This window comes from Coregonus clupeaformis, unplaced genomic scaffold (assembly GCF_020615455.1).
Source record: "Coregonus clupeaformis isolate EN_2021a unplaced genomic scaffold, ASM2061545v1 scaf1926, whole genome shotgun sequence".
Lineage (NCBI taxonomy): Eukaryota > Metazoa > Chordata > Actinopteri > Salmoniformes > Salmonidae > Coregonus > Coregonus clupeaformis.
Window position 1 is genome coordinate 47,528 of NW_025535380.1, and position 27,473 is coordinate 75,000.

At 48.1% G+C, this 27,473-nt stretch overlaps 1 protein-coding gene across 1 annotated transcript in view; it reads left to right on the forward strand.

Annotated features, from left to right (window-relative positions):
- The window catches only part of LOC121561350 (FERM, ARHGEF and pleckstrin domain-containing protein 1-like), a gene marked incomplete at its 3' end in the record, with an annotated part of 65,308 nt that overhangs the window by 23,856 nt on the left and 13,979 nt on the right, over window positions 1-27,473 (forward strand). The window contains exons 2-5 of the mRNA XM_045218949.1: window positions 9,108-9,334; window positions 14,381-14,485; window positions 18,595-18,637; window positions 22,210-22,288. Coding sequence (XP_045074884.1) covers window positions 9,164-9,334; window positions 14,381-14,485; window positions 18,595-18,637; window positions 22,210-22,288 — 398 coding nt within the window. The remainder of the gene's footprint in view (window positions 1-9,107; window positions 9,335-14,380; window positions 14,486-18,594; window positions 18,638-22,209; window positions 22,289-27,473) is intronic.

Consider the following 27,473-nt stretch of genomic DNA (forward strand, 5'->3'; position numbering starts at 1 on the left):
AGAGGAGGGGAGGCTGTGGTTCCAGTAGACTGTGAGACCCCTTAAGGGGGCAGAGGAGGGGGAGGCTGTGGTTCCAGACTGTGTAGACCCCTTAAGGGGGCAGAGGAGGGGGAGGCTGTGGTTCCAGTAGACTGTGTAGACCCCTTAAGGGGGCAGAGGAGGGGAGGCTGTGGTTCCAGTAGACCCCTTAAGGGGGCAGAGGAGGGGGAGGCTGTGGTTCCAGACTGTGTAGACCCCTTAAGGGGGGCAGAGGAGGGGGGAGGCTGTGGTTCCAGTAGACTGTGTAGACCCCTTAAGGGGGCAGAGGAGGGGGAGGCTGTGGTTCCAGACTGTGTAGACCCCTTAAGGGGGCAGAGGAGGGGGAGGCTGTGGTTCCAGACTGTGTAGACCCCTTAAGGGGGCAGAGGAGGGGGAGGCTGTGGTTCCAGACTGTGTAGACCCCTTAAGGGGGCAGAGGAGGGGAGGCTGTGGTTCCAGACTGTGTAGACCCCTTAAGGGGGCAGAGGAGGGGGAGGCTGTGGTTCCAGACTGTGTAGACCCCTTAAGGGGGGCAGAGGAGGGGGAGGCTGTGGTTCCAGACTGTGTAGACCCCCTTAAGGGGGCAGAGGAGGGGGAGGCTGTGGTTCCAGACTGTGTAGACCCCTTAAGGGGGGCAGAGGAGGGGGGAGGCTGTGGTTCCAGTAGACTGTGTAGACCCCTTAAGGGGGGCAGAGGAGGGGGAGGCTGTGGTTCCAGTAGACTGTATAGACCCCTTAAGGGGGCAGAGGAGGGGGAGGCTGTGGTTCCAGTAGACTGTATAGACCCCTTAAGGGGGCAGAGGAGGGGGAGGCTGTGGTTCCAGTAGACTGTGTAGACCCCTTAAGGGGGCAGAGGAGGGGGAGGCTGTGGTTCCAGTAGACTGTGTAGACCCCTTAAGGGGGGCAGAGGAGGGGGGAGGCTGTGGTTCCAGTAGACCCCTTAAGGGGCAGAGGAGGGGAGGCTGTGGTTCCAGACTGTGTAGACCCCTTAAGGGGGCAGAGGAGGGGGAGGCTGTGGTTCCAGTAGACTGTGTAGACCCCTTAAGGGGGCAGAGGAGGGGGAGGCTGTGGTTCCAGTAGACTGTGTAGACCCCTTAAGGGGGCAGAGGAGGGGGGAGGCTGTGGTTCCAGACTGTGTAGACCCCTTAAGGGGGGCAGAGGAGGGGGAGGCTGTGGTTCCAGTAGACTGTGTAGACCCCCTTAAGGGGGCAGAGGAGGGGAGGCTGTGGTTCCAGTAGACTGTGTAGACCCCTTAAGGGGGCAGAGGAGGGGGAGGCTGTGGTTCCAGTAGACCCCTTAAGGGGGCAGAGGAGGGGGAGGCTGTGGTTCCAGACTGTATAGACCCCTTAAGGGGGCAGAGGAGGGGGAGGCTGTGGTTCCAGACTGTGTAGACCCCTTAAGGGGGCAGAGGAGGGGAGGCTGTGGTTCCAGACTGTATAGACCCCTTAAGGGGGCAGAGGAGGGGGAGGCTGTGGTTCCAGACTGTGTAGACCCCTTAAGGGGGCAGAGGAGGGGGGAGGCTGTGGTTCCAGACTGTATAGACCCCTTAAGGGGGGCAGAGGAGGGGGAGGCTGTGGTTCCAGACTGTATAGACCCCTTAAGGGGGGCAGAGGAGGGGGAGGCTGTGGTTCCAGACTGTATAGACCCCTTAAGGGGGCAGAGGAGGGGGAGGCTGTGGTTCCAGACTGTGTAGACCCCTTAAGGGGGGCAGAGGAGGGGGGGGCTGTGGTTCCAGTAGACCCCTTAAGGGGGCAGAGGAGGGGGAGGCTGTGGTTCCAGACTGTATAGACCCCCTTAAGGGGGGCAGAGGAGGGGGAGGCTGTGGTTCCAGACTGTGTAGACCCCTTAAGGGGGCAGAGGAGGGGGAGGCTGTGGTTCCAGTAGACTGTGTAGACCCCTTAAGGGGGGCAGAGGAGGGGGAGGCTGTGGTTCCAGTAGACTGTATAGACCCCTTAAGGGGGCAGAGGAGGGGGAGGCTGTGGTTCCAGTAGACTGTGTAGACCTTAAGGGGGGCAGAGGAGGGGAGGCTGTGGTTCCAGACTGTGTAGACCCCTTAAGGGGGCAGAGGAGGGGAGGCTGTGGTTCCAGTAGACTGTGTAGACCCCTTAAGGGGGCAGAGGAGGGGAGGCTGTGGTTCCAGACTGTGTAGACCCCTTAAGGGGGGCAGAGGAGGGGGAGGCTGTGGTTCCAGTAGACTGTGTAGACCCCTTAAGGGGGGCAGAGGAGGGGAGGCTGTGGTTCCAGTAGACCCCTTAAGGGGGCAGAGGAGGGGGAGGCTGTGGTTCCAGACTGTGTAGACCCCTTAAGGGGGCAGAGGAGGGGGAGGCTGTGGTTCCAGTAGACTGTGTAGACCCCTTAAGGGGGCAGAGGAGGGGGAGGCTGTGGTTCCAGACTGTGTAGACCCCTTAAGGGGGCAGAGGAGGGGGAGGCTGTGGTTCCAGACTTGTAGACCCCTTAAGGGGGGCAGAGGAGGGGGAGGCTGTGGTTCCAGTAGACTGTATAGACCCCTTAAGGGGGCAGAGGAGGGGGAGGCTGTGGTTCCAGACTGTGTAGACCCCTTAAGGGGGCAGAGGAGGGGGAGGCTGTGGTTCCAGTAGACTGTGTAGACCCCTTAAGGGGGCAGAGGAGGGGGAGGCTGTGGTTCCAGGCTGTGTGGAGGAGGATACCTGAGGGACAGAGGTTTGTTCTGTCTTAACCTTTAACCTCCTCTAATCGCTCTGTGTCTAACTGTCTATATCAATGATACTGTCTGGTTTAGAGTCTGTCCCAGAGTCTGTGTTCCTCTGTAGCTCAGCTGGTAGAGCTCCGCGCTTGTAACGCCAAGGTAGTGGGTTCGATCCCCGGGACCACCCATACACCCCAAAAAAAAAATTATGCATGCATGACTGTATGTCGCTTTGGATGAAAGCGTCTGCTAAATGGCATTATTATTATTATTATTATTATTATTATTATTATAATAAAATACCATTGTTTTTTTTTGACTTGTGTCAACGTCATGGTGGAGTCTAGTGACTAACCTGCAAGCTGGCTGAAATGTTACTGTGTTAGCTGTTAGGTCACTGACCACCGATGCGGTTCACTCCCTCCGATGAAGTGGTCTCTGATTCAGAAAGAGAAGCACTACATCTGGCCTGGTTTAGACAGGGAAGTACTGTATCTGGCCTGATTTAGACAGGGAAGTACTGCATCTGGCCTGGTTTAGACAGGGAAGTATCTGGCCTGATTTAGACAGAGAAGTACTGTATCTGGCCTGGTTTAGACAGGGAAGTATCTGGCCTGATTTAGACAGAGAAGTATTGCTTCTGGCCCGGTTTAGACAGGGAAGTACTGCATCTGGCCCGGTTTAGACAGGGAAGTACTGCTTCTGGCCTGGTTTAGACAGGGAAGTACTGCTTCTGGACTGGTTTAGACAGGGAAGTACTGCTTCTGGCCTGGTTTAGACAGGGAAGTACTGCTTCTGGCCTGGTTTAGACAGGGAAGTACCGCTTCTGGCCTGGTTTAGACAGGGAAGTACCGCTTCTGGCCTGGTTTAGACAGGGAAGTACCGCTTCTGGCCTGGTTTAGACAGGGAAGTACCGTATCTGGCCTGGTTTAGACAGGGAAGTACCGTATCTGGCCTGGTTTAGACAGGGAAGTACCGTATCTGGCCTGGTTTAGACAGGGAAGTACCGTATCTGGCCTGGTTTAGACAGGGAAGTACCGTATCTGGCCTGGTTTAGACAGGGAAGTACCGTATCTGGCCTGGTTTAGACAGGGAAGTACCGTATCTGGCCTGGTTTAGACAGGGAAGTACCGTATCTGGCCTGGTTTAGACAGGGAAGTACCGTATCTGGCCTGGTTTAGACAGGGGAAGTACCGTATCTGGCCTGGTTTAGACAGGGAAGTACCGTATCTGGCCTGGTTTAGACAGGGAAGTACCGTATCTGGCCTGGTTTAGACAGGGAAGTACTGTATCTGGCCTGGTTTAGACAGGGAAGTACCGGATCTGGCCTGGTTCATACTGTTACAGGCAGACAGGATCTGGCCTGGTTCATACTGTTACAGGCAGACAGGATCTGGCCTGGTTCACACTGTTACAGGCAGACAGGATCTGGTCTGGTTCATACTGTTACAGGCAGACAGGATCTGGTCTGGTTCATACTGTTACAGGCAGACAGGATCTGGCCTGGTTCATACTGTTACAGGCAGACAGGATCTGGCCTGGTTCATACGGTTACAGGCAGACAGGATCTGGCCTGGTTCACACTGTTACAGGCAGACAGGATCTGGCCTGGTTCACACTGTTACAGGCAGACAGGATCTGGCCTGGTTCACACTGTTACAGGCAGACAGGATCTGGCCTGGTTCACACTGTTACAGGCAGACAGGATCTGGCCTGGTTCATACTGTTACAGGCAGACAGCATCTGGCCTGGTTCATACTGTTACAGGCAGGCAGGATCTGGCCTGGTTCATACTGTTACAGGCAGACAGGATCTGGCCTGGTTCATACTGTTACAGGCAGACAGGATCTGGTCTGGTTCATACGGTTACAGGCAGACAGGATCTGGCTTGGTTCATACGGTTACATGCAGACAGGATCTGGCCTGGTTCATACGGTTACAGGCAGACAGGATCTGGCTTGGTTCATACGGTTACAGGCAGACAGGATCTGGCCTGGTTCATACTGTTACAGGCAGACAGGATCTGGCCTGGTTCATACTGTTACAGGCAGACAGGATCTGGCCTGGTTCATACTGTTACAGGCAGACAGGATCTGGCCTGGTTCATACTGTTACAGGCAGACAGGATCTGGCCTGGTTCATACTGTTACAGGCAGACAGGATCTGGCCTGGTTCACACTGTTACAGGCAGACAGGATCTGGCCCGGTTCACACTGTTACAGGCAGACAGGATCTGGCCCGGTTCACACTGTTACAGGCAGACAGGATCTGGCCCGGTTCATACTGTTACAGGCAGACAGGATCTGGCCCGGTTCACACTGTTACAGGCAGACAGGATCTGGCCCGGTTCATACTGTTACAGGCAGACAGGATCTGGCCTGGTTCATACTGTTACAGGCAGACAGGATCTGGCCTGGTTCATACTGTTACAGGCAGACAGGATCTGGCCTGGTTCATACTGTTACAGGCAGACAGGATCTGGCCTGGTTCATACTGTTACAGGCAGACAGGATCTGGCCTGGTTCACACTGTTACAGGCAGACAGGATCTGGCCTGGTTCATACTGTTACAGGCAGACAGGATCTGGCCTGGTTCATACTGTTACAGGCAGACAGGATCTGGTCTGGTTCATACGGTTACAGGCAGACAGGATCTGGCTTGGTTCATACGGTTACATGCAGACAGGATCTGGCCTGGTTCATACGGTTACAGGCAGACAGGATCTGGCTTGGTTCATACGGTTACAGGCAGACAGGATCTGGCCTGGTTCATACTGTTACAGGCAGACAGGATCTGGCCTGGTTCATACTGTTACAGGCAGACAGGATCTGGCCTGGTTCATACTGTTACAGGCAGACAGGATCTGGCCTGGTTCATACTGTTACAGGCAGACAGGATCTGGCCTGGTTCATACGGTTACAGGCAGACAGGATCTGGCCTGGTTCACACTGTTACAGGCAGACAGGATCTGGCCCGGTTCACACTGTTACAGGCAGACAGGATCTGGCCCGGTTCACACTGTTACAGGCAGACAGGATCTGGCCCGGTTCATACTGTTACAGGCAGACAGGATCTGGCCCGGTTCACACTGTTACAGGCAGACAGGATCTGGCCCGGTTCATACTGTTACAGGCAGACAGGATCTGGCCTGGTTCATACTGTTACAGGCAGACAGGATCTGGCCTGGTTCATACTGTTACAGGCAGACAGGATCTGGCCTGGTTCATACTGTTACAGGCAGACAGGATCTGGCCTGGTTCATACTGTTACAGGCAGACAGGATCTGGCCTGGTTCACACTGTTACAGGCAGACAGGATCTGGCCTGGTTCATACTGTTACAGGCAGACAGGATCTGGCCTGGTTCATACGGTTACAGGCAGACAGGATCTGGCCTGGTTCATACGGTTACAGGCAGACAGGATCTGGCCTGGTTCACACAGTAATTATCTGTCCTTTTTTGGGCTGAATACTTCTATTCCCATGGCAACCTGCGTCTGTTCTGCATGTCCTTGCTGCTCCGGCTGGCTCTCTGTTCACCGTCTCTGTCCACTCCGGCTGGCTCTCTGTTTACCGTCTCTGTCCACTCCGGCTGGCTCTCTGTTCCCCGTCTCTGTCCACTCCGGCTGGCTCTCTGTTCCCTGTCTCTGTCCACTCCGGCTGGCTCTCTGTTCCCCGTCTCTGTCCACTCCGGCTGGCTCTCTGTTCCCCGTCTCTGTCCACTCCGGCTGGCTCTCTGTTCCCCGTCTCTGTCCACTCCGGCTGGCTCTCTGTTCCCCGTCTCTGTCCACTCCGGCTGGCTCTCTGTTCCCCGTCTCTGTCCACTCCGGCTGGCTCTCTGTTCCCCGTCTCTGTCCACCCGGCTGGCTCTCTGTTCCCCGTCTCTGTCCACTCCGGCTGGCTCTCTGTTCCCCGTCTCTGTCCACTCCGGCTGGCTCTCTGTTCCCCGTCTCTGTCCACTCCGGCTGGCTCTCTGTTCCCCGTCTCTGTCCACTCCGGCTGGCTCTCTGTTCACCGTCTCTGTCCACTCCGGCTGGCTCTCTGTTCACCGTCTCTGTCCACTCCGGCTGGCTCTCTGTTCCCCGTCTCTGTCCACTCCGGCTGGGAGGGCTGCTTGCCTGCTGAAACATCAATGGAAATACTGGAACTAAAAAAGCTGCAGCAAGAGAATTAGATGGACAAAACAACATGTCTAGCTTGTTAGTATCAAAGACAATACTCTGTCCTCTAAAGCGGTGGTTCTCAACTGGTTTTTGCCACAGGACCCAAATTGAACCAGGTTGTCTCAGTCGTGACCCAATATTTGCATCGCGAAAAAGAATCGGCGAAATACAATCTGGAAAACTATTTTCGATGCTATATTGATATTAAATGTAGCAATTACAGTGGGGAAAAAAAGTATTTAGTCAGCCACCAATTGTGCAAGTTCTCCCACTTAAAAAGATGAGAGAGGCCTGTAATTTTCATCATAGGTACACGTCAACTATGACAGACAAAATGAGATTTTTTTTTCCAGAAAATCACATTGTAGGATTTTTTATGAATTTATTTGCAAATTATGGTGGAAAATAAGTATTTGGTCAATAACAAAAGTTTCTCAATACTTTGTTATATACCCTTTTTGGCAATGCCACAGGTCAAACGTTTTCTGTAAGTCTTCACAAGGTTTTCACACACTGTTGCTGGTATTTTGGCCCATTCCTCCATGCAGATCTCCTCTAGAGCAGTGATGTTTTGGGGCTGTCGCTGGGCAACACGGACTTTCAACTCCCTCCAAAGATTTTCTATGGGGGTTGAGATCTGGAGACTGGCTAGGCCACTCCAGGACCTTGAAATGCTTCTTAAGAAGCCACTCCTTCGTTGCCCGGGCGGTGTGTTTGGGATAATTGTCATGCTGAAAGACCCAGCCACGTTTCATCTTCAATGCCCTTGCTGATGGAAGGAGGTTTTCACTCATAATCTCACGCTACATGGCCCCATTCATTCTTTCCTTTACACGGATCAGTCGTCCTGGTCCCTTTGCAGAAAAAACAGCCCCAAAGCATGATGTTTCCACCCCCATGCTTCACAGTAGGTATGGCGTTCTTTGGATGCAACTCAGCATTCTTTGTCCTCCAAACACGACGAGTAGATTTTTTATCAAAAAGTTCTATTTTGGTTTCATCTGACCATATGACATTCTCCCAATCCTCTTCTGGATCATCCAAATGCACTCTAGCAAACTTCAGACGGGCCTGGCTTAAGCAGGGGGACACGTCTGGCACTGCAAGATTTGAGTCCCTGGCGGTGTAGTGTGTTACTGATGGTACGCTTTGTTACTTTGGTCCCAGCTCTCTGCAGGTCATTCACTAGGTCCCCCTGTGTGGTTCTGGGATTTTTGCTCACCGTTCTTGTGATCATTTTGACCCCACGGGGTGAGATCTTGCGTGGAGCCCCAGATCGAGGGAGATTATCAGTGGTCTTGTATGTCTTCCATTTCCTAATAATTGCTCCCACAGTTGATTTCTTCAAACCAAGCTGCTTACCTATTGCAGATTCAGTCTTCCCAGCCTGGTGCAGGTCTACAATTTTGTTTCTGGTGTCCTTTGACAGCTCTTTGGTCTTGGCCATAGTGGAGTTTGGAGTGTGACTGTTTGAGGTTGTGAACAGGTGTCTTTTATACTGATAACAAGTTCAAACAGGTGCCATTAATACAGGGTAACGAGTGGAGGACAGAGGAGCCTCTTAAAGAAGAAGTTACAGGTCTGTGAGAGCCAGAAATCTTGCTTGTTTGTAGTTGACCAAATACTTATTTTCCACCATAATTTGCAAATAAATTCATTAAAAATCCTACAATGTGATTTTCTGGATTTTTTTTCTCAATTTGTCTGTCATAGTTGACGTGTACCTATGATGAAAATTACAGGCCTCTCTCATATTTTTAAGTGGGAGAACTTGCACAATTGGTGGCTGACTAAATACTTTTTTTCCCCACTGTATATGACAAGGGAACAACATTCCCACCTCTTTCCTTGTCAATAATAACATTTTGCCAATATTCTTGATGAAGAATGTTAATAAACTCCCTGGTTTGAGACAAAATCAGCCCAAATAGCTGCTAATAGCTCAATATGGAAAATACTGGGATTGAAGAAATATTGTTCAGAGATTAAATTATAAAAAAATGTAAATTCATTATCATTTAAATTCAGACTGGAGTATTATTTTCATTTCAAATTATTAAAACAAATAAATAAATATATCACCCATGACCCATTTCAAAACCTCCCGCGACCCAAATCTGGGTCACAACCCACCAGTTGAGAATCGCTGTTCTTAAGATACCCCCACAATACATTTCTGGAGGTCAGTCTCTGAGCCTCCCTGTTCAGATATGTGTCCTTGTCTTCAGAGTGGATCATGTACGTGTCTCTCTGTCTGTCCTCAGGTGTGTGAGTGTAGTAGAGAGGCTGACTGCTGACTGAGGAACTGATCTGAGACACCATGGTGGATCCGGTGGACAGCGCGCTGGCGGCCCAGAGGCTGGGGGCCCCAGAGAGTTTTGGGGTGTCTACCCTGGAACCAGGCCAGCGGCCCCGAACCACGGCCCCAGGACGACAGGTCTCTATCCGGGTGCAGCTGCTGGACGACGTCACGGAGGTCTTCCACGTATCAGTGAGTACAGGAACCAATGCTTTGGACGATGTCTGTAGTTCCCAGGCTCTGGCACCAATGCTTTAACACTGGAGGATAGATCCCTTCCCATTCTCTTGGCTGAGTCCCCATTAGCTCTGGCATCAATGCTTTAACACTGGAGGATAGATCCTTCCCCATTCTCTTGGCTGAGTCCTATTAGCTCTGGCATCAATGCTTTAACACTGGAGGATAGATCCTTCCCATTCTCTTGGCTGAGTCCTATTAGGTCCAAGATTAACTATTTTTCCATTGCCTCTTGTGGGAGCGGTGCTGATTAATGTACTGGTGGATGGATGGATGTTGGAACCATGTTCTATGATATTATTATTAGGTACACCACCCCTACAGACAGACAGTCATGTTCTATAATATACACTGAGTGGCCAGATTATTAGGTACACCACCCCTACAGACAGACAGTCATGTTCTATAATATACACTGAGTGGCCAGATTATTAGGTACACCACCCCTACAGACAGTGAGTCACGTTCTATAATATACACTGAGTGGCCAGATTATTAGGTACACCACCCCTACAGACAGACAGTCACGTTCTATAATATACACTGAGTGGCCAGATTATTAGGTACACCACCCCTACAGACAGTGAGTCACGTTCTATAATATACACTGAGTGGCCAGATTATTAGGTACACCACCCCTACAGACAGTGAGTCATGTGGCCGTGGCTTGCTATACAGATGTACATTGTAGTCATTTATCTCTGTCAACGGTACAGGCTGGTGGCGTTGGTGTAATGATGTGGGGAATATTTTGATGCCAATTGAGCAAAGTTTCCATGCCCCAACAAATTCAGGCTGTTCTCGAGGCAAAGGAGGGTCCGACCCGGTACTAGGTGGGTGTACAGTGAGGGGGAAAAAGTATTTGATCCCCTGCTGTACGTTTGCCCACTGACAAAGAAATTATGGTAGGTTTATTTGAACAGTGAGAGACAGAATAAGAACGAAAAAATCCAGAAAAACGCATGTCAAAAATGTTATAAATTGATTTGCATTTTAATGAGGGAAATAAGTATTTGACCCCCTCTCAATCAGAAAGATTTCTGGCTCCCAGGTGTCTTTTATACAGGTAACGAGCTGAGATTAGGAGCACACTCTTAAAGGGAGTGCTCCTAATCTCAGTTTGTTACCTGTATAAAAGACACCTGTCCACAGAAGCAATCAATCAATCAGATTCCAAACTCTCCACCATGGCCAAGACCAAAGAGCTCTCCAAGGATGTCAGGGACAAGATTGTAGACCTACACAAGGCTGGAATGGGCTACAAGACCATCGCCAAGCAGCTTGGTGAGAAGGTGACAACAGTTGGTGGGATTATTCGCAAATGGAAGAAACACAAAATAACTGTCAATCTCCCTCGGCCTGGGGCTCCATGCAAGATCTCACCTCGTGGAGCTATAATGTTGGTATGTGTAGGGTCTGGAGGTCTGGAGGTCTGGTGCTGCTGTAATGTTGGTATGTGTAGGGTCTGGAGGTCTGGAGGTCTGGAGGTCTGGTGTGTAGGGTCTGGAGGTCGGGAACAGTCAGGGCCTCATGGCAGCTTCTGTATCTGGGTTCATTCAAGACAACGGGGAACAGTCAGGGCCTCATGGCAGCTTCTGTATCTGGGTTCATTCAGGACAACGGGGAACAGTCAGGGCCTCATGGCAGCTTCTGTATCTGGGTTCATTCAGGACAACGGGGAACAGTCAGGGCCTCGTGGCAGCTTCTGTATCTGGGTTCATTCAGGACAACGGGGAACAGTCAGGGCCTCATGGCAGCTTCTGTATCTGGGTTCATTCAGGACAACGGGGAACAGTCAGGGCCTCATGGCAGCTTCTGTATCTGGGTTCATTCAGGACAATGGGGAACAGTCAGGGCCTCATGGCAGCTTCTGTATCTGGGTTCATTCAGGACAATGGGGAACAGTCAGGGCCTCATGGCAGCTTCTGTATCTGGGTTCATTCAAGACAACGGGGAACAGTCAGGGCCTCGTGGCAGCTTCTGTATCTGGGTTCATTCAGGACAACGGGGAACAGTCAGGGCCTCATGGCAGCTTCTGTATCTGGGTTCATTCAGGACAATGGGGAACAGTCAGGGCCTCGTGGCAGCTTCTGTATCTGGGTTCATTCAGGACAACGGGGAACAGTCAGGGCCTCATGGCAGCTTCTGTATCTGGGTTCATTCAGGACAACGGGGAACAGTCAGGGCCTCGTGGCAGCTGCTGTATCTGGGACAAACTGAGGTCTCTGTTGCTGACAGAGAGAGAGGAGAAGGTGAGGATTTGATGCTCTATTAACAGATGAATTATCCTCCAGGACCGGAATTGAAGAACCCTGCTGTAGACTGTAGCTCTGCTAACAACACACTAACTTCTACAGCCTGGATAGAAGCTGTAGACTGTAGCTCTGCTAACAACACACTAACTTCTACAGCCTGGATAGAAGCTGTAGACTGTAGCTCTGCTAACAACACACTAACTTCTACAGCCTGGATAGAAGCTGTAGACTGTAGCCCTGCTAACAACACACTAACTTCTACAGCCTGGATAGAAGCTGTAGACTGTAGCTCTGCTAACAACACACTAACTTCTACAGCCTGGATAGAAGCTGTAGACTGTAGCTCTGCTAACAACACACTAACTTCTACAGCCTGGATAGAAGCTGTAGACTGTAGCTCTGCTAACAACACACTAACTTCTACAGCCTGGATAGAAGCTGTAGACTGTAGCTCTGCTAACAACACACTAACTTCTACAGCCTGGATAGAAGCTGTAGACTGTAGCTCTGCTAACAACACACTAACTTCTACAGCCTGGATAGAAGCTGTAGACTGTAGCTCTGCTAACAACACACTAACTTCTACAGCCTGGATAGAAGCTGTAGACTGTGGCTCTGCTAACAACACACTAACTTCTACAGCCTGGATAGAAGCTGTAGACTGTGGCTCTGCTAACAACACACTAACTTCTACAGCCTGGATAGAAGCTGTAGACTGTGGCTCTGCTAACAACACACTAACTTCTACAGCCTGGATAGAAGCTGTAGACTGTGGCTCTGCTAACAACACACTAACTTCTACAGCCTGGATAGAAGCTGTAGACTGTAGCTCTGCTAACAACACACTAACTTCTACAGCCTGGATAGAAGCTGTAGACTGTAGCTCTGCTAACAACACACTAACTTCTACAGCCTGGATAGAAGCTGTAGACTGTAGCTCTGCTAACAACACACTAACTTCTACAGCCTGGATAGAAGCTGTAGACTGTAGCTCTGCTAACAACACACTAACTTCTACAGCCTGGATAGAAGCTGTAGACTGTGGCTCTGCCATCCATTAACTCCAGCTGAGGAGAAGGAACAGCCAATTAGCGAGAGGTTGTTTTCTCTCACAGCACTGTGATTGGCTCTATATGTATTGGATGGTGGTCTCTAGGTGGAGGCTAGTGTGGACATTGGAACTTAACCTGCCTTCAGCTCTATATTTATTGGATGGAGCCATAGCCACAGGCCCTGTTTGACCTGGTGTCTGTTCTGTCTAACCTGGTGTCTGTTCTGTCTAACCTGGTGTCTGTTCTGTCTGTAACCTGGTGTCTGTTCTGTCTGTAACCTGGTGTGTGTTCTGTCTGTAACCTGGTGTCTGTTCTGTCTAACCTGGTGTGTGTTCTGTCTGTAACCTGGTGTGTGTTCTGTCTGTAACCTGGTGTCTGTTCTGTCTGTAACCTGGTGTCTGTTCTGTCTGTAACCTGGTGTCTGTAACCTGGTGTCTGTAACCTGGTGTCTGTTCTGTCTGTAACCTGGTGTCTGTTCTGTCTGTAACCTGGTGTCTGTTCTGTCTGTAACCTGGTGTCTGTTCTGTCTGTAACCTGGTGTCTGTTCTGTCTGTAACCCGGTGTCTGTAACCTGGTGTCTGTTCTGTCTGTAACCTGGTGTCTGTAACCTGGTGTCTGTTCTGTCTGTAACCTGGTGTCTGTAACCTGGTGTCTGTTCTGTCTGTAACCTGGTGTCTGTAACCTGGTGTCTGTAACCTGGTGTCTGTTCTGTCTGTAACCTGGTGTGTGTTCTGTCTGTAACCTGGTGTCTGTTCTGTCTGTAACCTGGTGTGTGTTCTGTCTGTAACCTGGTGTCTGTTCTGTCTAACCTGGTGTGTGTTCTGTCTGTAACCTGGTGTCTGTTCTGTCTGTAACCTGGTGTCTGTTCTGTCTGTAACCCGGTGTCTGTAACCTGGTGTCTGTTCTGTCTGTAACCTGGTGTCTGTAACCTGGTGTCTGTTCTGTCTGTAACCTGGTGTCTGTAACCTGGTGTCTGTAACCTGGTGTCTGTAACCTGGTGTCTGTTCTGTCTGTAACCTGGTGTCTGTTCTGTCTGTAACCTGGTGTCTGTTCTGTCTGTAACCTGGTGTCTGTTCTGTCTGTAACCTGGTGTCTGTTCTGTCTGTAACCTGGTGTCTTCGGTCTGTAACCTGGTGTCTGTAACCTGGTGTCTGTTCTGTCTGTAACCTGGTGTCTGTTCTGTCTGTAACCTGGTGTCTGTTCTGTCTGTAACCTGGTGTCTGTTCTGTCTGTAACCTGGTGTCTGTTCTGTCTGTAACCTGGTGTCTGTTCTGTCTGTAACCTGGTGTCTGTTCTGTCTGTAACCTGGTGTCTGTAACCTGGTGTCTGTTCTGTCTGTAACCTGGTGTCTGTTCTGTCTGTAACCTGGTGTCTGTTCTGTCTGTAACCTGATGTATGTTCTGTCTGTAACCTGGTGTCTGTAACCTGGTGTCTGTTCTGTCTGTAACCTGGTGTCTGTTCTGTCTGTAACCTGGTGTCTGTTCTGTCTGTAACCTGGTGTCTGTAACCTGGTGTCTGTTCTGTCTGTAACCTGGTGTCTGTTCTGTCTGTAACCTGGTGTCTGTAACCTAGTGTCTGTTCTGTCTGTAACCTGGTGTGTGTTCTGTCTGTAACCTGGTGTCTGTTCTGTCTGTAACCTGGTGTCTGTTCTGTCTGTAACCTGATGTCTTCTGTTCTATTCTGTCTTTCCACAGCAACGTGCCCCGGCCAAGGCTCTGTTTGACCTGGTGTGTGTCCATCTGAACCTGTCTGAAGGAGACTACTTTGGGCTACAGTACCAGAACCCCAGGAGGATGATGGTGAGACGGCAGCACTGTGTTCTTTATAACTAACTAATTAACCCCAGGAGGATGATGGTCAGACGGCAGCACTGTGTTCTTTATAACTAACTAATTAACCCCAGGAGGATGATGGTGAGACAGCAGCACTGTGTTCTTTATAACTAACTAATTAACCCCAGGAGGATGATGGTCAGACAGCAGCACTGTGTTCTTTATAACTAACTAATTAACCCCAGGAGGATGATGGTGAGACAGCAGCACTGTGTTCTTTATAACTAACTAATTAACCCCAGGAGGATGATGGTCAGACAGCAGCACTGTGTTCTTTATAACTAACTAATTAACCCCAGGAGGATGATGGTCAGACAGCAGCACTGTGTTCTTTATAACTAACTAATTAACCCCAGGAGGATGATGGTCAGACGGCAGCACTGTGTTCTTTATAACTAACTAATTAACCCCAGGAGGATGATGGTCAGGCGGCAGCACTGTGTTCTTTATAACTAACTAATTAACCCCAGGAGGATGATGGTCAGACGGCAGCACAGTGTTCTTTATAACTAACTAATTAACCCCAGGAGGATGATGGTCAGACAGCAGCACTGTGTTCTTTATAACTAACTAATTAACCCCAGGAGGATGATGGTCAGACGGCAGCACTGTGTTCTTTATAACTAACTAATTAACCCCAGGAGGATGATGGTCAGACGGCAGCACTGTGTTCTTTATAACTAACTAATTAACCCCAGGAGGATGATGGTCAGACGGCAGCACTGTGTTCTTTATAACTAACTAATTAACCCCAGGAGGATGATGGTCAGACAGCAGCACTGTGTTCTTTATAACTAACTAATTAACCCCAGGAGGATGATGGTCAGACAGCAGCACTGTGTTCTTTATAACTAACTAATTAACCCCAGGAGGATGATGGTCAGACAGCAGCACTGTGTTCTTTATAACTAACTAATTAACCCCAGGAGGATGATGGTCAGACGGCAGCACTGTGTTCTTTATAACTAACTAATTAACCCCAGGAGGATGATGGTCAGACAGCAGCACTGTGTTCTTTATAACTAACTAATTAACCCCAGGAGGATGATGGTCAGACGGCAGCACTGTGTTCTTTATAACTAACTAATTAACCCCAGGAGGATGATGGTCAGACAGCAGCACTGTGTTCTTTATAACTAACTAATTAACCCCAGGAGGATGATGGTCAGACAGCAGCACTGTGTTCTTTATAACTAACTAATTAACCCCAGGAGGATGATGGTCAGACGGCAGCACTGTGTTCTTTATAACTAACTAATTAACCCCAGGAGGATGATGGTGAGACGGCAGCACTGTGTTCTTTATAACTAACTAATTAACCCCAGGAGGATGATGGTGAGACGGCAGCACTGTGTTCTTTATAACTAACTAATTAACCCCAGGAGGATGATGGTCAGACTGCAGCACTGTGTTCTTTATAACTAACTAATTAACCCCAGGAGGATGATGGTCAGACTGCAGCACTGTGTTCTTTATAACTAACTAATTAACCCCAGGAGGATGATGGTCAGACGGCAGCACTGTGTTCTTTATAACTAACTAATTAACCCCAGGAGGATGATGGTGAGACGGCAGCACTGTGTTCTTTATAACTAACTAATTAACCCCAGGAGGATGATGGTCAGACAGCAGCACTCTGTTCTTTATAACTAACTAATTAACCCCAGGAGGATGATGGTCAGACGGCAGCACTGTGTTCTTTATAACTAACTAATTAACCCCAGGAGGATGATGGTCAGACAGCAGCACTGTGTTCTTTATAACTAACTAATTAACCCCAGGAGGATGATGGTCAGACGGCAGCACTGTGTTCTTTATAACTAACTAATTAACCCCAGGAGGATGATGGTCAGACGGCAGCACTGTGTTCTTTATAACTAACTAATTAACCCCAGGAGGATGATGGTCAGACGGCAGCACTGTGTTCTTTATAACTAACTAATTAACCCCAGGAGGATGATGGTGAGACAGCAGCACTGTGTTCTTTATAACTAACTAATTAACCCCAGGAGGATGATGGTCAGACTGCAGCACTGTGTTCTTTATAACTAACTAATTAACCCCAGGAGGATGATGGTCAGACGGCAGCACTGTGTTCTTTATAACTAACTAATTAACCCCAGGAGGATGATGGTGAGACGGCAGCACTGTGTTCTTTATAACTAACTAATTAACCCCAGGAGGATGATGGTGAGACGGCAGCACTGTGTTCTTTATAACTAACTAATTAACCCCAGGAGGATGATGGTCAGACTGCAGCACTGTGTTCTTTATAACTAACTAATTAACCCCAGGAGGATGATGGTCAGACTGCAGCACTGTGTTCTTTATAACTAACTAATTAACCCCAGGAGGATGATGGTCAGACAGCAGCACTGTGTTCTTTATAACTAACTAATTAACCCCAGGAGGATGATGGTCAGACGGCAGCACTGTGTTCTTTATAACTAACTAATTAACCCCAGGAGGATGATGGTCAGACGGCAGCACTGTGTTCTTTATAACTAACTAATTAACCCCAGGAGGATGATGGTCAGACGGCAGCACTGTGTTCTTTATAACTAACTAATTAACCCCAGGAGGATGATGGTCAGGACGGCAGCACTGTGCTTCTTTATAACTAACTAATTAACCCCAGGAGGATGATGGTGAGACGGCAGCACTGTGTTCTTTATAACTAACTAATTAACCCCAGGAGGATGATGGTCAGACAGCAGCACTGTGTTCTTTATAACTAACTAATTAACCCCAGGAGGATGATGGTCAGACAGCAGCACTGTGTTCTTTATAACTAACTAATTAACCCCAGGAGGATGATGGTGAGACTGCAGCACTGTGTTCTTTATAACTAACTAATTAACCCCAGGAGGATGATGGTGAGACGGCAGCACTGTGTTCTTTATAACTAACTAATTAACCCCAGGAGGATGATGGTCAGACAGCAGCACTGTGTTCTTTATAACTAACTAATTAACCCCAGGAGGATGATGGTCAGACAGCAGCACTGTGTTCTTTATAACTAACTAATTAACCCCAGGAGGATGATGGTCAGACAGCAGCACTGTGTTCTTTATAACTAACTAATTAACCCCAGGAGGATGATGGTCAGACGGCAGCACTGTGTTCTTTATAACTAACTAATTAACCCCAGGAGGATGATGGTGAGACGGCAGCACTGTGTTCTTTATAACTAACTAATTAACCCCAGGAGGATGATGGTGAGACGGCAGCACTGTGTTCTTTATAACGAACTAATTAACCCCAGGAGGATGATGGTGAGACAGCAGCACTGTGTTCTTTATAACTAACTAATTAACCCCAGGAGGATGATGGTCAGACGGCAGCACTGTGTTCTTTATAACTAACTAATTAACCCCAGGAGGATGATGGTCAGACGGCAGCACTGTGTTCTTTATAACTAACTAATTAACCCCAGGAGGATGATGGTCAGACGGCAGCACTGTGTTCTTTATAACTAACTAATTAACCCCAGGAGGATGATGGTGAGACAGCAGCACTGTGTTCTTTATAACTAACTAATTAACCCCAGGAGGATGATGGTGAGACGGCAGCACTGTGTTCTTTATAACTAACTAATTAACCCCAGGAGGATGATGGTCAGACGGCAGCACTGTGTTCTTTATAACTAACTAATTAACCCCAGGAGGATGATGGTCAGACGGCAGCACTGTGTTCTTTATAACTAACGAATTAACCCCAGGAGGATGATGGTCAGACAGCAGCACTGTGTTCTTTATAACTAACTAATTAACCCCAGGAGGATGATGGTGAGACTGCAGCACTGTGTTCTTTATAACTAACTAATTAACCCCATGAGGATGATGGTCAGACAGCAGCACTGTGTTCTTTATAACTAACTAATTAACCCCAGGAGGATGATGGTCAGACAGCAGCACTGTGTTCTTTATAACACACACACACACGAAGAGCCATCCAGTCTCAGCTGTGTTAGAGGCAGGCTCTAGTTCTGCTATTCTGTGGTTCTGTTTCTAAAGGTTTCTGAAGTGTTAATAAAGTATTTCTAAAGCGTATTGTTGTTTGTGTTGTTCCTGTAGGTGTGGTTAGACCTGCTGAAGCCCACCCTGAAACAGATCAAACGTGAGTACTGAGAGGACCACCCTTTATAGTACTGAGACGACCACCCTTTATAGTACTGAGAGGACCACCCTTTATAGTACTGAGAGGACCACCCTTTATAGGACTGAGACGACCACCCTTTATAGGACTGAGAGGACCACCCTTTATAGGACTGAGAGGACCACCCTTTATAGTACTGAGAGGACCACCCTTTATAGTACTGAGAGGACCACCCTTTATAGTACTGAGAGGACCACCCTTTATAGTACTGAGAGGACCACCCTTTATAGTACTGAGAGGACCACCCTTTATAGTACTGAGAGGACCACCCTTTATAGTACTGAGAGGACCACCCTTTATATTACTGAGAGGACCACCCTTTATAGTACTGAGAGGACCACCCTTTCTAGTACTGAGAGGACCACCCTTTATAGTACTGAGAGGACCACCCTTTATAGTACTGAGAGGACCACCCTTTATAGTACTGAGAGGACCACCCTTTATAGTACTGAGAGGACCACCCTTTATAGTACTGAGAGGACCACCCTTTATAGTACTGAGAGGACCACCCTTTATAGTACTGAGAGGACCACCCTTTATAGTACTGAGGACCACCCTTTATAGTGCTGAGAGGACCACCCTTTATAGTACTGAGAGGACCACCCTTTATAGTACTGAGAGGACCACCCTTTATAGTACTGAGAGGACCACACTTTATAGTACTGAGAGGACCACCCTGTATAGTACTGAGAGGACCACCCTTTATAGGACTGAGAGGACCACCCTTTATAGTACTGAGAGGACCACCCTTTATAGTACTGAGAGGACCACCCTTTATAGTACTGAGAGGACCACCCTTTATAGTACTGAGAGGACCACCCTTTATAGTACTGAGAGGACCACCCTTTATAGTACTGAGAGGACCACCCTTTATAGTACTGAGAGGACCACCCTTTATAGTACTGAGAGGACCACCCTTTATAGGACTGAGAGGACCACCCTTTATAGTACTGAGAGGACCACCCTTTATAGGACTGAGAGGACTACCCTTTATAGTACTGAGAGGACCACCCTTTATAGTACTGAGAGGACCACCCTTTATAGTACTGAGAGGACCACCCTTTATAGTACAGAGGACCACCCTTTATAGTACTGAGAGGACCACCCTTTATAGTACTGAGAGGACCACCCTTTATAGTACTGAGAGGACCACCCTTTATAGTACTGAGAGGACCACCCTTTATAGTACTGAGAGGACCACCCTTTATAGTACTGAGAGGACCACCCTTTATAGTGCTGAGAGGACCACCCTTTATAGTACTAGTGGAATATAGTACTGAGAGGACCACCCTTTATAGTACTAGTGGAATATAGTACTGAGAGGACCACCCTTTATAGTACTGAGAGGACCACCCTTTATAGTACTGAGAGGACCACCCTTTATAGTACTAGTGGAATATAGTACTGAGAGGACCACCCTTTATAGTACTAGTGGAATATAGTACTGAGAGGACCACCCTTTATAGTACTAGTGGAATATAGTACTGAGAGGACCACCCTTTATAGTACTAGTGGAATATAGTACTGAGAGGACCACCCTTTATAGTACTGAGAGGACCACCCTTTATAGTACTGAGAGGACCACCCTTTATAGTACTGAGAGGACCACCCTTTATAGTACTGAGAGGACCACCCTTTATAGTACTGAGAGGACCACCCTTTATAGGACTGAGAGGACCACCCTTTATAGGACTGAGAGGACCACCCTTTATAGTACTGAGAGGACCACCCTTTATAGTACTGAGAGGACCACCCTTTATAGTACTGAGAGGACCACCCTTTATAGTACTGAGAGGACCACCCTTTATAGTACTGAGAGGACCACCCTTTATAGTACTGAGAGGACCACCCTTTATAGTACTGAGAGGACCACCCTTTATAGTACTGAGAGGACCACCCTTTATAGTTCTGAGAGGACCACCCTTTATAGTACTGAGAGGACCACCCTTTATAGGACTGAGAGGACCACCCTTTATAGGACTGAGAGGACCACCCTTTATAGGACTGAGAGGACCACCCTTTATAGGACTGAGAGGACCACCCTTTATAGTACTGAGAGGACCACCCTTTATAGTACTGAGAGGGACCACCCTTTATAGTACTGAGAGGACCACCCTTTATAGTACTGAGAGGACCACCCTTTATAGTACTGAGAGGACCACCCTTTATAGTACTGAGAGGACCACCCTTTATAGTGCTGAGAGGACCACCCTTTATAGTACTAGTGGAATATAGTACTGAGAGGACCACCCTTTATAGTACAGAGGACCACCCTTTATAGTACTGAGAGGACCACCCTTTATAGTACTGAGAGGACCACCCTTTATAGTACTGAGAGGACCACCCTTTATAGTACTAGTGGAATATAGTACTGAGAGGACCACCCTTTATAGTACTAGTGGAATATAGTACTGAGAGGGACCACCCTTTATAGTACTAGTGGAATATAGTACTGAGAGGACCACCCTTTATAGTACTAGTGGAATATAGTACTGAGAGGACCACCCCTTTATAGTACTGAGAGGACCACCCTTTATAGTACTGAGAGGACCACCCTTTATAGTACTGAGGGACCACCCTTTATAGTACTGAGAGGACCACCATTTATAGGACTGAGAGGACCACCCTTTATAGTACTGAGAGGACCACCCTTTATAGTACTGAGAGGACCACCCTTTATAGGACTGAGAGGACCACCCTTTATAGTACTGAGAGGACCACCCTTTATAGTACTGAGAGGACCACCCTTTATAGTACTGAGAGGACCACCCTTTATAGTACTGAGAGGACCACCCTTTATAGTACTGAGAGGACCACCCTTTATAGTACTGAGAGGACCACCCTTTATAGTTCTGAGAGGACCACCCTTTATAGTACTGAGAGGACCACCCTTTATAGGACTGAGAGGACCACCCTTTATAGGACTGAGAGGACCACCCTTTATAGTACTGAGAGGACCACCCTTTATAGTACTGAGAGGACCACCCTTTATAGTACTGAGGACCACCCTTTATAGTACAGAGGACCACCCTTTATAGTACAGAGGACCACCCTTTATAGTACTGAGAGGACCACCCTTTATAGTACTGAGAGGACCACCCTTTATAGTACTGAGAGGACCACCCTTTATAGTACTGAGAGGACCACCCTTTATAGTACTGAGAGGACCACCCTTTATAGTACTGAGAGGACCACCCTTTATAGTACTGAGAGGACCACCCTTTATAGTACTGAGAGGACCACCCTTTATAGTACTGAGAGGACCACCCTTTATAGTTCTGAGAGGACCACCCTTTATAGTACTGAGAGGACCACCCTTTATAGGACTGAGAGGACCACCCTTTATAGGACTGAGAGGACCACCCTTTATAGTACTGAGAGGACCACCCTTTATAGTACTGAGAGGACCACCCTTTATAGTACTGAGAGGACCACCCTTTATAGTACTAGTGGAATATAGTACTATGAGATTAACCCTTTTTACCTACAGTAGTTGTCAGATGATGCTCTCTCTCTTCTCTCTCTCCCCACAGGCCCTAAGAACACCATCCTTCGGTTTGTGGTGAAGTTCTTCCCTCCTGACCACACCCAGCTGCAGGAGGAGCTGACACGGTAAGACTGGACAAGTCTTCTTCTTCTTCACAGAAAACACGTTCTGAACCAGAAAAGGGAATAGAACTTCAACATTCTATAGAATTCCAATGCTTTTCTTTCCTGATGTTTAAAGTGGTGAATCTGTCATGAGTCCAGCGTGTCCTAGAACTCGGACGCCAAAACAAACAGTAACCGGAAGTGGTCAGAAGGCTGCTTCCTGTGTTTGTATCTCCAGCAGTTCTAACAGGAGTCAATATATCCTTAACAAGAGAAGAGGGGACACAGTGTAACCTGCTGTTGAGGGACAAGACACAGTGTAACCTGCTGTTGAGGGACAAGACACAGTGTAACCTACTGTTGAGGGACAAGACACAGTGTAACCTGCTGTTGAGGGACAAGACACAGTGTAACCTACTGTTGAGAGACACAGTGTAACCTGCTGTTGAGGGACAAGACACAGTGTAACCTGCTGTTGAGGGACAAGACACAGTGTAACCTGCTGTTGAGGGACACGACACAGTGTAACCTGCTGTTGAGGGACAAGACACAGTGTAACCTGCTGTTGAGGGACAAGACAGTGTAACCTACTGTTGAGGGACAAGACACAGTGTAACCTGCTGTTGAGGGACAAGACACAGTGTAACCTGCTGTTGAGGGACAAGACACAGTGTAACCTGCTGTTGAGGGACAAGACACAGTGTAACCTGCTGTTGAGGGACAAGACACAGTGTAACCTGCTGTTGAGAGACAGTGTAACCTGCTGTTGAGAGACAAGACACAGTGTAACCTGCTGTTGAGAGACACAGTGTAACCTGCTGTTGAGAGACACCGTGTAACCTACTGTTGAGGGACAAGACACAGTGTAACCTGCTGTTGAGGGACAAGACACAGTGTAACCTACTGTTGAGGGACAAGACACAGTGTAACCTGCTGTTGAGGGACAAGACACAGTGTAACCTGCTGTTGAGAGACAATACACAGTGTAACCTACTGTTGAGGGACACTACACAGTGTAACCTGCTGTTGAGGGACAAGACACAGTGTAACCTACTGTTGAGGGACAAGACACAGTGTAACCTGCTGTTGAGGGACAAGACACAGTGTAACCTGCTGTTGAGGGACAAGACACAGTGTAACCTGCTGTTGATGGACAAGACACAGTGTAACCTGCTGTTGAGGGACAAGACACAGTGTAACCTACTGTTGAGGGACAAGACACAGTGTAACCTACTGTTGAGGGACAAGACACAGTGTAACCTGCTGTTGAGGGACAAGACACAGTGTAACCTGCTGTTGAGGGACAAGACACAGTGTAACCTACTGTTGAGGGACACAGTGTAACCTGCTGTTGAGAGACACAGTGTAACATGCTGTTGAGGGACAAGACACATTGTAACCTGCTGTTGAGGGACAAGACACAGTGTAACCTGCTGTTGAGGGACAAGACACAGTGTAACCTGCTGTTGAGGGACAAGACACAGTGTAACCTGCTGTTGAGGGACAAGACAGTGTAACCTGCTGTTGAGAGACAAGACACAGTGTAACCTACTGTTGAGGGACAAGACACAGTGTAACCTGCTGTTGAGGGACAAGACACAGTGTAACCTGCTGTTGAGGGACAAGACACAGTGTAACCTACTGTTGAGGGACAAGACACAGTGTAACCTACTGTTGAGGGACAAGACACAGTGTAACCTGCTGTTGAGGGACAAGACACAGTGTAACCTGCTGTTGAGAGACAAGACACAGTGTAACCTGCTGTTGAGGGACAAGACACAGTGTAACCTGCTGTTGAGGGACAAGACACAGTGTAACCTGCTGTTGAGAGACACAGTGTAACCTACTGTTGAGGGACAAGACACAGTGTAACCTGCTGTTGAGAGACAAGACACAGTGTAACCTACTGTTGAGGGACAAGACACAGTGTAACCTGCTGTTGAGGGACAAGACACAGTGTAACCTACTGTTGAGGGACAAGACACAGTGTAACCTACTGTTGAGGGACAAGACACAGTGTAACCTGCTGTTGAGGGACAAGACACAGTGTAACCTGCTGTTGAGAGACACAGTGTAACCTGCTGTTGAGGGACAAGACACAGTGTAACCTGCTGTTGAGAGACACAGTGTAACCTACTGTTGAGGGACAAGACACAGTGTAACCTGCTGTTGAGAGACACAGTGTAACCTGCTGTTGAGAGACACAGTGTAACCTACTGTTGAGGGACAAGACACAGTGTAACCTGCTGTTGAGAGACACAGTGTAACCTGCTGTTGAGAGACACAGTGTAACCTACTGTTGAGGGACAAGACACAGTGTAACCTGCTGTTGAGGGACAAGACACAGTGTAACCTGCTGTTGAGGGACAAGACACAGTGTAACCTGCTGTTGATGGACAAGACACAGTGTAACCTGCTGTTGATGGACAAGACACAGTGTAACCTGCTGTTGAGGGACAAGACACAGTGTAACCTGCTGTTGATGGACAAGACACAGTGTAACCTGCTGTTGAGGGACAAGACACAGTGTAACCTACTGTTGAGGGACAAGACACAGTGTAACCTGCTGTTGAGGGACAAAACACAGTGTAACCTGCTGTTGAGGGACAAGACACAGTGTAACCTGCTGTTGAGGGACAAGACACAGTGTAACCTACTGTTGAGGGACAAGACACAGTGTAACCTGCTGTTGAGGGACAAGACACAGTGTAACCTACTGTTGAGGGACAAGACACAGTGTAACCTGCTGTTGAGAGACACAGTGTAACCTGCTGTTGAGGGACAAGACACAGTGTAACCTACTGTTGAGGGACAAGACACAGTGTAACCTGCTGTTGAGAGACACAGTGTAACCTACTGTTGAGGGACACAGTGTAACCTGCTGTTGAGGGACAAGACACAGTGTAACCTGCTGTTGAGAGACACAGTGTAACCTACTGTTGAGGGACACAGTGTAACCTGCTGTTGAGAGACACAGTGTAACCTGCTGTTGAGGGACAAGACACAGTGTAACCTGCTGTTGAGGGACACAGTGTAACCTGCTGTTGAGAGACACAGTGTAACCTGCTGTTGAGGGACACAGTGTAACCTGCTGTTGAGAGACACAGTGTAACCTACTGTTGAGAGACACAGTGTAACCTGCTGTTGAGAGACACAGTGTAACCTGCTGTTGAGAGACACAGTGTAACCTGCTGTTGAGAGACACAGTGTAACCTACTGTTGAGGGACACAGTGTAACCTGCTGTTGAGAGACACAGTGTAACCTGCTGTTGAGGGACAAGACACAGTGTAACCTACTGTTGAGAGACACAGTGTAACCTGCTGTTGAGAGACACAGTGTAACCTGCTGTTGAGAGACACAGTGTAACCTGCTGTTGAGGGACAAGACACAGTGTAACCTACTGTTGAGGGACACAGTGTAACCTGCTGTTGAGGGACAAAACACAGTGTAACCTGCTGTTGAGGGACACAGTGTAACCTGCTGTTGAGGGACAAAACACAGTGTAACCTGCTGTTGAGAGACACAGTGTAACCTACTGTTGAGGGACACAGTGTAACCTGCTGTTGAGAGACACAGTGTAACCTGCTGTTGAGAGACAAGACACAGTGTAACCTGCTGTTGAGAGACACAGTGTAACCTACTGTTGAGAGACACAGTGTAACCTGCTGTTGAGAGACACAGTGTAACCTGCTGTTGAGAGACACAGTGTAACCTGCTGTTGAGGGACACAGTGTAACCTACTGTTGAGGGACAAGACACAGTGTAACCTACTGTTGAGGGACAAGACACAGTGTAACCTACTGTTGAGGGACAAGACACAGTGTAACCTACTGTTGAGGGACAAGACACAGTGTAACCTACTGTTGAGGGACAAGACACAGTGTAACCTACTGTTGAGGGACACAGTGTAACCTGCTGTTGAGGGACAAAACACAGTGTAACCTGCTGTTGAGAGACACAGTGTAACCTACTGTTGAGAGACACAGTGTAACCTGCTGTTGAGAGACACAGTGTAACCTGCTGTTGAGAGACACAGTGTAACCTGCTGTTGAGGGACACAGTGTAACCTACTGTTGAGGGACAAGACACAGTGTAACCTACTGTTGAGGGACACAGTGTAACCTGCTGTTGAGAGACAAGACACAGTGTAACCTGCTGTTGAGAGACACAGTGTAACCTGCTGTTGAGGGACACAGTGTAACCTACTGTTGAGGGACAAGACACAGTGTAACCTACTGTTGAGGGACAAGACACAGTGTAACCTGCTGTTGAGGGACAAGACACAGTGTAACCTGCTGTTGAGGGACAAGACACAGTGTAACCTGCTGTTGAGGGACAAGACACAGTGTAACCTGCTGTTGAGGGACAAGACACACTTATGTTATGAATTATGTTTTTAGAATAAAATGCATTAAAATCTGAAATGTCTTGGACAATGTGTGCAATAATGGTGTTTAACATGATTTTTGAATGACTACCTCATCTCTGTACCCCACACATACAACTATCTGGAAGGTCCCTCAGTCAAGCAGTGCATTTCAAACACAGCTTCAACCACAAAGACCAGGGAGGTTTTCCAAAGACCAGGGAGGTTTTCCAAAGACCAGGGAGGTTTTCCAAAGACCAGGGAGGTTTTCCAAAGACCAGGGAGGTTTTCCAACGCCTCGCAAAGAAGGGCTCCTAATGGTAGATGGGTACAAATTAAAAAGCTGACATTAAATATATCTTTGAGTATGGTGAATTTATTAATTACATTTTGGATGGTGTATCAATACACACAGTCAATACTGTGATAGGAGAAAACTGAGGATGGATCAACAACATTGTAGTTACTCCACAATACTAACCTACAGTGCATTTGGAAAGTATTCAGACCCCTTGACTTTTTCCACATTTTGTTAAGTTACAGCCTTGTTCTAAAATTGATTAAATCGTTTTTTTCCCTCATCAATCTACACACAATACCCCATAATGACAATGCAAAAACAGGTTTTTAGAAAATTGTTTAAAAAATAAATAATAAATTTATGAAATATCACATTTACTTAAGTACTCAGACCCTTTACTCAGCACTTTGTTGAAGCACCTTTGGCAGCGATTACAGTCTCGAGTCTTCTTGGGTATGACGCTACAAGCTTGGCACACCTGTATTTGGGGAGTTTCTACCATTCTTCTCTGCAGATCCTCTCAAGTTCTGTCAGGTTG